The 13,753-nt window shown below is 37.5% G+C and overlaps 1 protein-coding gene across 1 annotated transcript; it reads left to right on the top strand.

The window, feature by feature from the left end:
* Nucleotides 1-10,178, top strand: LOC146481347 (adhesion G-protein coupled receptor D1-like). The gene is made up of 15 exons (XM_085108444.1): nucleotides 1-174; nucleotides 767-871; nucleotides 2,075-2,162; nucleotides 3,026-3,116; nucleotides 3,763-3,815; nucleotides 4,742-4,868; nucleotides 5,378-5,478; nucleotides 5,616-5,718; nucleotides 6,215-6,365; nucleotides 6,714-6,795; nucleotides 7,335-7,404; nucleotides 8,296-8,378; nucleotides 8,628-8,748; nucleotides 9,441-9,482; nucleotides 9,726-10,178. The coding sequence occupies exons 2-15, from the start codon at nucleotides 778-780 to the stop codon at nucleotides 9,867-9,869; spliced, it is 1,350 nt and encodes a 449-aa protein (XP_084964570.1). The 5' UTR covers nucleotides 1-174; nucleotides 767-777; the 3' UTR covers nucleotides 9,870-10,178.
* Nucleotides 10,179-13,753: the final 3,575 nt, after the last annotated feature.

Raw genomic sequence — 13,753 nt, 5'->3', positions numbered from 1 at the left:
TGAAAACGACCATCAAGAATTTCAAGAACGGTTCTTCAAAAGATGAGCAGAATCGAGAACTGAGAGGAAACGTGCAATTTACGACGTATTGTTTTGAAGATTTCCTTCTCAAGTTTTGTAAAGAGCAGTTGAGTAAAACCAGGGATCAAATTCACTATGCCAGAGATGAAGTAGGTGAGTGGATTTTTTTCTCAATTAATGACAAAACATATTTAATCTTTTTCAACGTGGCCTTTTTTGAGTTCTGTGTCTGATGGGGAGACAGAATTATATGAGTGGCAAACATGTCATTAAAATTATACTGATAAAAGGTCAGCTAGCATTTTCGTAAAGCCAACAGCAGATTGTAAATTAAGGGAAAAAGATTCCACTTCCTAAAACTTTCCGCAACTAAAATTTTAAGCTAAAGGAAACGAGTTAGCTTACACAAACATGCTTTTCAAAAGGCCACCAAAACTTGAGAGACAACATTTTAAGTATTTTGCTTAAAGGGCCCTAGTCAGCCACACCTTTGTTTTTGTTTATATGCGAGAGTTTGGCTATTGTATTTAATTCGCAGCGTGTCGAAATGAACGAAATCACTGTGAAACTACTAAAGATAATGAAACATACTTTCAGGAACACAATTTACAGTAAAGTAATAAGATTTCGCTTCACCATGTAATATCAATAATTTCGATGGCATCGGAAATGGCGGAGGCTGACTAGGGTCCTTTAAATGATCTCGTTGGGTGCCGCTGATGGATTTAAACTGATGCTATTCTAGATGTACAGCTCATGCGAGTTCTCCACCAATATGACAAAGAGTTCAGTATGAACGACACAAAAGGGAATTCCATCAAGATTCCTGCTGAAGATTTTAAAAACAATGGTTAGTGTGATGACGTTTACTTCATGTGTAGGTGGATAGCACTAGTTTACATCACTTCTAGCACTTATACTTAACTGACTCTTATCATTTGATACAACAATAATGGTTTAAGAAACAGGCGTAAGCATTAGTGAACAAGTTATCTCCGGTCATTCTCTCAACACAACAGGTTACCATAGCAACATGATAACAAAAGAACCCCCCCCCCCCCCCCCTTATTTTAACTAAAAAAAGAGCTCGATGACCCCGACTTTGTATTATGGAACTATAATCAGCGTGCAACTTTTTACAATTTATAAAAAAAAAGTTCTATAAAAGGATTTATAAATATAAATTTAAGACAGAAAGCCTGCCACAATTACTCGAGTTTCACGCACTAAGCGATCATGAGACAGTGCCGTTGGAGTTTGCAGAGCTATAATTTAAGGAGGCTCGTAAGGGTTTTTCATTTTTATAGTGCTTATGAAATGATGGAAGATTACAAAAATTATATCTGATCATGTGGACAAACTATAAAATCTTTGTAACTCAGTTGTTGGGCAATACTTTAAAGGAGGTTCTGGCGTCATAGCGGTTACCATGGCCACAGGTTACCTATTCATAAAGGACTTTTGTTGAGTGGTTAGTTTGAACGACGGGATAGCTTGGTAGGATTTCACCTGTGCATTCTTGACTTACACATTCAACCGGGTTTATATTTTTAAGTGGTCAAGGGCACACACTCTACCAGAACAGCAAAGTTCGTAACCATGAAAGGTTGACAGAAATGGCCTTTAAATCTTCGAAGAGTATTTTGTGGCGCAAGAAGAGGGGGCAACCATTACCCCTTCAGATGGATGAGGGTTAATTTAAAATCCACGAATGGTCATACTTCCTGCTGAACTCATTGATTAAATTGAAGGTCGTGTATTAAAATTGAGGCACGTTTGAGCTTTTCTAGACTCAAAAGTTTGGCCCCATTGTTCTCAAAAACTAGACATAAAGCAGCAGGGAAAATAGAGCAATGTTCTCTGACTGAATCGAAGGCAAAAGTTCAGACACGTAGAATTAGCATGTCAAAATGGTTGCCTGATTTGGTTTTGGAAATAAGAGAGTTTAAATGTTTTAAAGAAACAAAATGTTATCTTCAGGGGTCAGCATTTCTAGCTCCAGATTGCTAAACCGTTTCTGAGGGTTAATGTATAGTGCTTTTTTTCCCATCAGATTCAGTGTCGCTAGGAGTGATGTACAAAAATATTCATGAACTGTTCCTGACAGAACGGAATAAAGACAACATGACAAAGAAAAACAGGTTTTGTAATAAAATAACAGCCTTAGCTTACAAAATAATCAGTTATAATGTTAAGTTCATATATCAGGTTCTTTGGTGCCATAATTATTCTTTAGAGCAGGGCTTTGCTAATGGTCGCAAAGTAGTTTAGGCACTAAACCAATCTTGTTCCCGAGGATTTTCCCTGGACTATTTTACAATTATCAGATGTCCACTCAATGTTACAACGGAAACAATAACACACGTGCGTCACGTGCAAACTTGATAATTTGCCAAAGATCTGTTTAGTGGTAAACGCGTACATCTGTTTCAGTTTTATGTTTTTGTTAGCACTTTTGACCTTGACAGTGCACAGACGACAATAGATTTAGAAATGTGTTGGAGCTACTGACCAATCGAGAAACGTTCGTGTTAAGATATTCAACTGTAGTGTGAATATTTAAAACAAAGGATAGTGCACTGTCGTGGCCCCTTCCAACATAAATTGCAGCACCATTGTTTTCACGGCAAAGTTTCATAACCAGTCCCTCAATTAACTGTGATTACTAACACAAGATAGGTTTGTTCTGAATTTTATGTATCAACAGCACACGTGCAGTAAGGGAGCGTATATTGTTGAAGCTCAGAAGATGTTCTTTTGAAATGCAAAATACTGTAGAGATGACAATAAGCGAACATATGTTTTACTGCAAATTGTGTTCCATTAATAACTGGACATGAGAAATATCCCGAAAACTCACTTACTTGCCAGGCTCATGGCATTCTGAACATTTTCCATAACATTTTTAGAACATATTTTGCACTTTGTATACTGACCCTGTTAGCTGAGACACCTGATGAAAATACGCAGTTTCAGTATAATCATATTCATTGCTCCATTTCAGAGTGCTGAACACGATAATAATGTCAGCCGTGATATACCCTCGGCCAAAAACATTGCAAGAAAATGTCACCTTGGTGTTCAAGAACTTAAAGGTATTAACGTCAATAAATCAATCATAAATAGGGGAATGACTCAGCGGCTAAATAAGGGTATATAGTTCGTGATACGTTTTTCCATTTTAATTATGAGGCTTGGTATATTGTCAGTTTCAACGGTCTACCTTATATTTTACGTGCATGACATGAAATGAAGATACCGTGTTCAAAAAAATGAATCGTTTGACTCTTTGGCTATTCACTTCTCAAGGCAAAGTGTATTACTTTGTTGTACGTTTGTATAGTTTTGGGTTGATTTGAATGAGACGTTTGTCAGTTTTTTCTGAGACTAAAATTGCATTCAATGCGACGGAAACTTGGGCTTATAAATTGGACCTCATCTTTGCACTAAACACGTCTTGCAGAACAATGACGGAGACAGTCGACGTTCAGATAAGTGGGTTGCCCCCTCTCGAACTCAAATTGTTTCTCTTCAAGATTATTATGAAATATCTTGGCGCTTCGGTCCTATGGACCACAGTATGGTCTAAATTATAAGGAGAAGCGGCCAGGGGGAACAAAACCGCCCCACCCCCTCACTATATCCGCCACTTCAGAAATGTCATTGATCGTCTAGCCTACAACGAACTACTGATATCCCAAGGTTCAAACATCAACTATTGAACAACTTTATTTTTTTCAGCCTGCAAAGACTGAAAATAGGCAATGTGTATTTTGGAGTTATCCTGAAAACAGGTAGTGTTACGCTCCTCTTATTCCCAATTAAATTATAAGTCACAAAAGTCACCAAATGTAGTTAAAATCAGCCTGGTTTCTCTTAGATTCTCAGCCTTAGATTGTCACTTTATACAGTTGCTACTTTAAAAAAATTCAATCCGTTTTTGACAACTTTTGACACTTTAATGGATAACAATTTGATGGCTTAATCCCATTCTTGGATTATTAAAACATAGGAATTGCGCAAGATGGCTGTAAAGTTACAAGTCTAGCTTCATACTACTCCTCGCACACTACAAGGATCTGATTGGCCAGTTGAAAAGGTAGTCATCGAAAGCTAGTAAAATAGATCGATGTCAAACAAATGTCAAGGCCAAGGGAAAACTTTGCTTCGTAAACTGGTAACTAAGGCACACCAAATTATAATTAGAGTTAATATTTGGCGCGAAGGATGTTGAAAAAAATTGATTTTTTTGTAATCCACCTTTGACAAGTTGCGCCTGCTGACGATTACCCCTCAAAAAGTGATTCTGCTGGCAAGATATACCAACCACGATCCTAAAATTCAATTGCCAAGCGCATGCAGTCTAAATTGGGTCGCCAAAAAACCACTACACAGATAATTCCTATGCGTTCTGTATTTATGTTGCCGTAAATAGTGTTTGAGAGGAGAGCTCTTCGACTGCCAATAAAATCCCTGTTTGAAATGCTAATCAGTGTAGAAAGGGCACCATTTTGCTACAACGTTTGCTACTGCAAGCTTTTGCCCTGATTCACACTCCCCCCTCGTTACTTGGTCAATATAAATTAACGACACCCACTTAATGACCAAGTAGGGAGAATAATAGGACAACTTATAATTGCCTTAAGTCTCAGTAGGGAAGTAACTTACATTTATGTAATAGGTGCCAAACATCTAGAAACCTTTTTTGGTATTGTTTTAGTCCCGAAGGTTGGTCAGGGGAAGGATGTTATGCGAGTTCGGTAACCAGCTCAGAAACAGTGTGTGTCTGCAATCATTTGACTCATTTTGCTGTTCTAATGGACTTCACCGACTCTGCCCCAAACCTTGTAAGTTGGAAACTAACAGTGGAATAAAAGAAAGCTGTTTCTCTACCTTAAGCTCTGTTTTAGTTTAGCCCTTTCCTTTCTTTGGGGGATCACTCAATTTATAATAATAATAATAATAATAATAATAATAATAATAATAATAATAATAATAATAATAGTGGGAGATAAAAGCGACACAATAGCTCTACAGATACAGAAGTCAGCCATCACAAGCTCACTCAATATTGCGAGGCGGTTCAAGCTTTTGCAATAATGGAAATTAGGCGTTTTATTATACATTTTTTTAAGTTTTTCATTGTGAGGAACAGTTAGATTGAGGATTTTATGGATAGTAAATAGTTTTAGAATTTAATTACTACTTTATGATTAGGAGTTGGGTTTTTAATCATAACGACTTTGGTCGTTGCATTGATTGGCTACGGATGGCCGCCCAATCATTGTTTAGGATATCTGGGCATCCAGAAGTTTTTACTGTCATAATATAATTGTTTTGTTTTGATTATCCCTAGCTGCGACATGACATCGAAGTACTGGAGATTCTCACCTACGCCGGTCTGGCCCTGTCTTTACTTGGAAATATCATTACAATAATTTGCTATCTCCTGCTGACGTAAGTTTAAAAATGTCTAGAGAAGCAAACTAGGATATTTTTATCCTTCAAGTGTTTTAGGTCTAGACAGGGTTAATCAAGAAATTTCTTTCCTGATTTTTAATGATTAACCTTTTTTTCTGCTTCCCTTCCAATAGAGACAAGCACGCACCGTTGTCTCAGATACGTGTGAGTTTGGTGGCTTCTCTGTTGGCAGGGCAGATTACTTTTCTTGCAGGAATCGGTGCTACTGAGAACAAGGTAAACACTACGAACGAATGGACGAATAACTACATAAGTGAGTGACTGAATGAATGGTTGGTTGGATGGATGGATGGATGGATGGCTGGATACACGGTAGAAGAAAGGAAGGAATAATTATATTAAACTCACGATAATGATGATGCTGATGAGGGACGACCTGCACCTTTAATTTTACAACGTCTTACACGATTGGTGGAGAGAACAAATGGACGAATAAGCTAAGAGCTGAGTACAGCGTTCCAATCCCTAAAAAAGCAATACAGCTGTAGGTTGTATTTAATGGTGCAGTGAAATTAGGAATTTTTGAAAGGTGCTGATAATGCTGATGATGATGATGATAATGATAATGTTGATACCAATGTTATTTTAATCTGCATACGTATAAAATTGTATCATTTTCTCATTTCCCCTTCACTCTAATCTAGTGCTTTTCTCAGGATTTAATGTAACCCTTACAGTGTTACTGTCAAACGTTTTTTTTTTTTTTTTGGAGGGCGCCTGTGTAACTGTAGCAGCTTTTACGCAGTACTTCTTCATGGTTGCCTTCTGTTGGATGCTTGTGGAGGGAATTTACCTTTACTTGTTCGTTGTTAAAGTTTACAACGTCAGCCACAAAATGTCTATGTATCATGTCATGTCTTGGGGTAAGAATAGTTATTTGAGAAAGTGGTGTCATCAGAAAATGAGAGCCAGCCACGTTTAACCATAAAACACAAAAAATAATCCTAGTACTCACGATCATACCTGAAGAATAAGAGACACGGACATCATTTTGAACACAACTTTCCAAACAAGAAAAGGTTTCGATTGCTTACTTCTCCTTTAACGATCTTGCAAAAAATAGCTTGATGGAACTATATGACGTGTTTATTTCAGTTTTTTTTCACCTTGAGGTTAAACAAAATAGGAGCTAATGCTTTTGTGATCAACGGTCTACTTTGAACACCAAGATGTTTCCAACTAAACCAATTGCAAGTTACATACCATTTCAGGAGTTCCTGCTATTTTGGTCGCTATATCGCTGACTGTCGCTGCAGGAAATGGCGGAGTTGAGAGCTTTGTCAGCGATAGAGAGTAAGGCTACCCGTTTCACTGTTTTTTTTTTTTTTTTTAGTTTGTTATATACTTATAAATTACGAAAAGATGTCTTTTAGCAGTTTGGAAAGCCGGAAAGCCTTCGCTCTTTTCTCTTATCCAAACCTAATAATTGCTTAACAGTCCGTTACACTCCCCTCCTTCGCCATCCCCCCTCCCCCGTTTCTCCTTCACTCGCTTTTTCGTGGTGCTCGTATTTTATACAGGCACTAAATAAGGTAAATTTTCCCTTTTAAAATTACAGAGGACTAATATAACTTAATTAAACAATATTTCATTAACTAAGCTATGTTACATGCTGTGATAAATCTAATACTAATAAAAAAAAAAAAAAACAGCTCACAAAACATAAAACACATACACGCTTAAATGGTTATGCCAAACAAACTATGTACATAACTACAAGAAAAAATGTGAACAATGGATGATTTAATGATAGATTGGTAGCGTAATAAATTCTTTTTGTTAGGTTAGGGCGGTAACTAATGTGTTAATCTAGCTTCTTTTCTCTTGTTAAGAAGCTGCTGGCTGTCATCTGGTAGTAGTGGTTTCGGGATATTTGTGTCATTTGTCGTGCTGATTGGGCTTGTAAGTAACAGAGTAAATTAAGAATTATTTCACAAGAGCGCGTTGCATTGAGATGATGAAGAGCCAACAAGACAAGTAATGCTTAGTTGGCCATTCCACCATCCCAAATCCAACAATTGCAAGTGGAATAATTGTTACTAGATGTTAATGATTATAATTTTGCAAAAATGTCCAGAAGGTGATTTAATAGGTATTATTTCTCGGGTATGGTATCCCATGACCGCTAACGCATTCAGAAGTCTGCAATAGGCCATTAATCCAAGTTGCTGTGAACCTCATTGTGAAAGCGAGGCTAATTGCAAATCTTTTCGTATGAAAATTAGTTTTGTTTGCATCTGAATGAAAACTAATTTTCATTGTTAAAACTTTGCACTTAGCCTCGCTTTCATAATGAGGTTCGAAGCAACTTATAAATCGCCTATTGCATTATCCAATGATGTACTTCTTAACAACAATTTGTAGACCTTGATTGAGACATCAAGGTTGTTAAATTGAACTAGGTTAAGCTGATGTTGATGTAGACAATCTCTGTCTTTTGTGGCGCAAATTTGAAAAATTTTAACTTAATCCAATTCAACAGCTTAACCACTGTGACAGTTATCATCTCAGACGATGTCTCTGCCTGCCTCTGCCTGTTTGTCCGGCAGTGTCTCTGTCTGTCTGTCTGTCTGTCTGTCTGTCTGTCTGTCTGTCTGTCTGTCCGTTTTTCTGTCATTTTCTCACAACCGCTTTCTTCTTAAACCTTATGGCCAAGAAAAACGTCGATGAGGAGAGAAAGGACAAAGTTGATGACAAAACGACTCATTATTGTCAAGGATTTAAAAGTCTATTTGATAAAAGGAACTGATTTCTTTTTTGAATTCATTTGTGTGTTTATTTGTCTTATTTCAGGTTAACCTAGTCATTCTCGTGCGAATCATCAAGGAAATGGCATCAATGCAGAATACAAATGACAAGCAGATTGAACAAGTCAAGTAGGAATAACTCTCTCAAACAATCTAATTATATCCTCTCCATTGCACTTTGCGTGTTTTTCTACATTTGCCTTTGGGGGAATTCGATTTTTAATTCCGGTCATTTTCGTAATCATTTCAGTGGCCAATGTCAATTTAATGAAGTTAACGATTTCAAATGTGTTTGCTCACGATTCAGTTCTATTAGCTTTACATTACCAAGCTCATGTTTCCAGGTTACGAAAAGTATAACATTATTTTTTTATGCAGATTTGGCATCAGAGCATGCGTGGTATTGATTCCTTTGTTAGGAGTCACGTGGCTGTTTGGTGTTTTGTCACCGTTTCACAAGGCGTTCATCTACATGTTTGTCATCCTAAACTCTACTCAGGTATAACGTGTTAAAGAGCGTGATAAAGTGGATGATTATGTGGTAACCAGTAAAGGAATCAACTACCAGTACTTCACGAATTACACAAACACGAGAAACGTAACACAAACTATATGCCTTTTTGGGTAGAAAAGATACAAAGCAAAATTATGATAATGCATATACATCAATTTACAAATAAATTATTATAATAGAAAATACTTGGTACTGAAAAACTTACAAAGTGAAAGCACACCTAAATAGATCTTCCGCCATTACGTTTAAAAGTCATGATCATGATCATCATCATCATCATCATTATCATCATCATCATCATCATCATCATCATCTATTTATCTTGCTAAGTAACAATTGAGATAAAAGAGACAAAAGTAACCATTACTATACAGAATATACAAAAGAAGAAAATAAATACAAACAAAGAATATATATTTGGCTGAGAGGCTACCAGAACCACAGGGCGTTTACGCTGGGCCTCCCATCAATCATCATCATCATCATCATCATCATCATCATCATCTTCATCATCATCATCTTCATCATCATCATCATCATCGTCATCATCATCATTATACTCACCTATTTACCTGCAAACCAGTTCCCCTAAAAATGTTAGTGGTCTGAAATTATACCTTCTGTCAAATGAGCATTACACATGAGATAATTTTATTTATTTATCAATACGTCGACAGGGCTTCTTCATTTTCGTCCTTCATTGTGCCAGAAATAGGGAGGTAAGATTTGTTTGCGAATCAAATAAGGTTTTAGTAGTTGACTAGACGCATTTAAATTTCTGTCGTTATCCAAAGACTGAGAAGGGCTTTGCTTCTTCATTGTCGTTCTCTGTATGTGTTCTTAAACTTAATCCTTTTTGAGCTTCAGGATAGTCAGGACATTTTAATAAACACGCTTCCAAATCAGAGAGATACCCACTGAAGCTAGTTCCTTGATGCCATATATACTTCTTTGTCATACAGATCAGGGCGCGCCTCAAGAGAAGAATCCAGGCAGGTGCTTTCTCATCAGACTTCTCCAAAAACCGAGTCAAGAAATCTTCGCATGCTAATCAAAGCACTGTTAACGAGGTTGATCCAAAAGATGTTATTGAACTGCAGGAGTAGTAATAGTTTCTTGAGTCCCAAACTGGAGTGAGTCATGATCAAGCAATTTTAAAATGGAATATGGACAGTTTTAGAGTAGCAGGACCATTGTTTTCTATTAGAATAATGGCAGCTTTCAAAGAAATCACCCGATAAAAGCGCTGGCGTAGTCAGTCAAAAAATTACTATTTTAAAAGGGCGGTGCCTACTAATTCAAAGGTATTCTTGTGCGCTTTATGAATATGCGGTAAAAGAAGACCTTAGGAAGTGTTATTGGAATCCAAAAAGAAAAGTGGGGCTGGTGAGGGGAGGGGAACTACGCATTTTACAAAGATAATTAAACAACAATATTTGAACAGAGATTTAAAATTCATAATAATGTAATAATAATAATAATAATAATAATAATAATAATAATAATTTTTTCTCAACTTGAGACTTAATTATGCGTGGCTACCCCCATTTTTTTAGATTTCTTCTTTTTCCTCATATTAATTATTCATTAACCGCGAAAAAGTGCCTGTGCATAAGTAAGCACCCTTCTTAAGAAAGAAGAGCTTCTCGAACCATCGCGAGATGCGCAGAACATATGCGCAGTAACAAAAGGAGGCACCGTCCTTAAATATCAGTCTAGGAATGTGGTCGGGATTTCTTTACGATGGTTGCTCTCACAATATCAGATAACGTTTTTCATAGGATTCGATGAGGGCTTGGCAAGGTCTATTGATATCGCATACATACTTTTAATGTTAATATTCGCATACATATGCGCTATTGACCAAGCGTGAGGTTCAGGTGGCTGGCCAATATCCAGTCATCTTGACCGAACAAGCTTGGATTTATTATATGGCTTTACCTTCAAGTTAAAACTACAAAAACAAAACAGGACATGAAACTGCTCTGCTCGGAAATAAATTCTTCATAGCCGGCCGGTGCAAGATTTATTTTCAGTGCATTTTTGCATTAGCATGTAATCGTGTAAAATAAGGAATCCTAAATTATCTAAAGGCTTTAACTTTATAATTGCTTAAAGGGAGTATACATTTATTGAGAACGAAAAAAATTAGACTTTCGCAAGAGTGGGAGGATTTGAATAGAATCCGGCAAAGTCGCCATTTTCAGCCGATCGCGCGGCGGCGTAAATAATAAACATTTTTAGACAGTTTTCGGCTTCCAATTATTAATTCTTGAATGAAACAATAGATTTTGAAATTATATGCAAAAATAAGCCGAAAAATAAAGCGGGTAAATCAGAAAACTGGGCGAAAGGTTTGTTGTTTACAACAAGCAAGACGCGGCTGAATTAAAAACGTGAGCTTCTTCGGCGAGCTTGAGAAAAACACTTTTCTGAACTGCTCTAAACACTTTAACGCAACTTTCACTATGCTATGATTTAAATACAGTCATTGCAAACCTAGAGAACTGAGCAATTTGGCACTCAACTTGAGACAATAAGTTTTACAAAATCAATCTATCTAAAATACTACACGCAGAGCAACTCACCGATTCAACTCACAGTGTAGTTGAAACAAAGTTTTCACTTCACCAGGACGATTCCATTCTCTTTCCTTTCCTTTAGGTAAATGTTGAGAGTTTACCGAACATTTTAGTGAGCGTTTTTCCCCAGAAAAGTGAGAAAATCGAAGAAAAGATTGCATTTTTGCTCGGGATTAAACTTTCGACGCCAAGCGGACAGGCAACGGGTAATCCCGAGCGGGCAAGATAGCTCCATCTATCCCTCTTGCGTAGCCAATCACAGCGCAGGATTTGACTCATCTTGCCCGCTCGCGGAGCCAGCCACATAATAAATACTGTTAATATACAATCAAAGGCCCGCTTCAAACTTTCCTGCGGGCACGTTTTAACATTTTATTAATTATAATTATAATTATAATTATAATTGTAATTATATATGTTTTCTCTGCACGTGTATAAACACCATACACAGCAGTGTATTTTTAATAACGTGTTAAGGCGGGGGTACACCCGAATTTTAGTGAAATTTGAAGAGGTTTTAAGAATGGATAGAACACTAACAGACAGTTGATACCCACGCAAGAGCACCCCGGGTTTCTAGTGGACTAACTTGGTATCCGTCTATTAATTATTAACTACAAATTCTAATTTCAAAACTTCACTAAATCTTCAATATTTCTTATTTCTCTCAATTTCTCCTCCCAAATATACCTAAAAACCACCCAAAAATTTACAAACACCCCAAAACATTGATTTGTGTAATGAGCGTAGGGTTTTTTTATTGCTTGAAACGCGAACGAGATATTTCCGTTGAACCGATTTTAAGGGGCGTGAAAACTAACCTCCTACGCAGACGTTCTTAGGGGTTCGTCACGCGTTCCTGCCCTACGAACGTCTATTGAAACGAACAGCCACTTCCGTTCGTCGACTGCAGACCAATCAGGAGTCGTTTCCCAATTTTGGGTAAACTCGTGTTTGATATTAAAAATATTACCCTAGACCGGATGGCGAAGCTTAAATGTGGTTTTTGGTCATGTGCGCCAAACGTTTGGTATAAGGGAGTTGAATGCTTATCAAAGAGAAGTCATAGTGCAATTTGCGCAGAAGAAAACTGATGTGTTCGTAAACCTTCCAACTGGTTATGGAAAGTCACTTATTTATCAAGCCCTATCGTTTGTTTACAATTCAGTTCTTGAAGCTGCTGGTCACTACTTGTTGTTGTGGTTTCGCCGCTTGAAAATGTTATGAAAGACCAGGTAGACAAATTGGCAAATATTGGAATTCTTGCCGCTTCTCTTACTGAAAATGCAGGGTGTTATGGAAGGAAAACTGATTTCAATCGTATAAACTATATGCACGTCCGGAAGCGAAAATAGCTCCACGGGTGATGATTTCCGTTGTTTCGTAGCGTGTACTTGTCATAATGAGTCAATGCTGATTGGTCTGTTCAGACAAAGGCAATTTGCCGACGAACAGAAATGGCTGTTCGTTTCAGCAGACGTTCGTGGGGCAGGAACGCGTGACGCACCCCTAAGAGCGTCTGTGTGGGAGGCTACGTGAAAACGGCTTTCAGGTAGACCCCCGCCTTAAGTATATACACCAGCACCAGCAGACCGTGGGGTGATGGCCCGCAAACCTTTGCCACGTGTAAATGTAGTTGTTATATACCTAGACTTTATAACTCAACAAAACGAGCACTGTGATTGGTTGATTCTTGGTCATATGCCCCTGATCAAATACAAATGTATCCCGACTGGGATACAACTCCGCAGTTGTTGCCCTCTCAGTTGTTTGTTTGTTTGTTTGTTTAATTTGCTGTGATTGTTGAAGGGAAAGTATAAATATATAACAAAACACTTAATGTATGGTCCCTCGGGAAACTAGTTAGTTTTGTTTTCCCTCGAGTTCTGATGTTTCCCTCCACTTCGTCTCGGGAAACACATCATTATTGTCGCATCAACTGATAAAAAGTGATTTGATACATCAAAAGGGCTGGGAAGTGCTAGAAACCGTTGTGAGCCACCTAATTAAACGTCATCTTGAAATCGTAATATCGAATAACAAGGAAGTACGATAAAGGTAGCAGAACAAAAACGCAGGTACAAATATTAACACACTAAATACAACGCTTAATGTAAATTATATTATGTCGTAGAAGGAAATAAAGAAAAGCAACTGCAAGTTACAAATATATATCGCTGTGTTGAGAGGATGATCGAAACCGACATTGGATCCCATTTCTCTATCCCATTTGCTATGGTACTCATGTCCACAGTTCGGGGCCCTTGGCGCACACGAATGGTGTGCAAAACGAGTCGTTTTTTAATGTTTGCATGCGTGTCACCTTCTTTCTCGGCACCGGCCCTGCGTGCAGCCAACGTAATATGTAAAATTTAGTGAGCAAAATGGACAGATGGCACAAAATCCCA

This window comes from Pavona decussata, unplaced genomic scaffold, assembly GCF_977016875.1.
Source record: "Pavona decussata unplaced genomic scaffold, jaPavDecu1.1 SCAFFOLD_50, whole genome shotgun sequence".
In the NCBI taxonomy this organism is placed as follows: domain Eukaryota; kingdom Metazoa; phylum Cnidaria; class Anthozoa; order Scleractinia; family Agariciidae; genus Pavona; species Pavona decussata.
The sequence above is the reverse complement of the archived record's forward strand: the minus strand, read 5'-3'. Positions and strand labels throughout refer to the sequence as shown.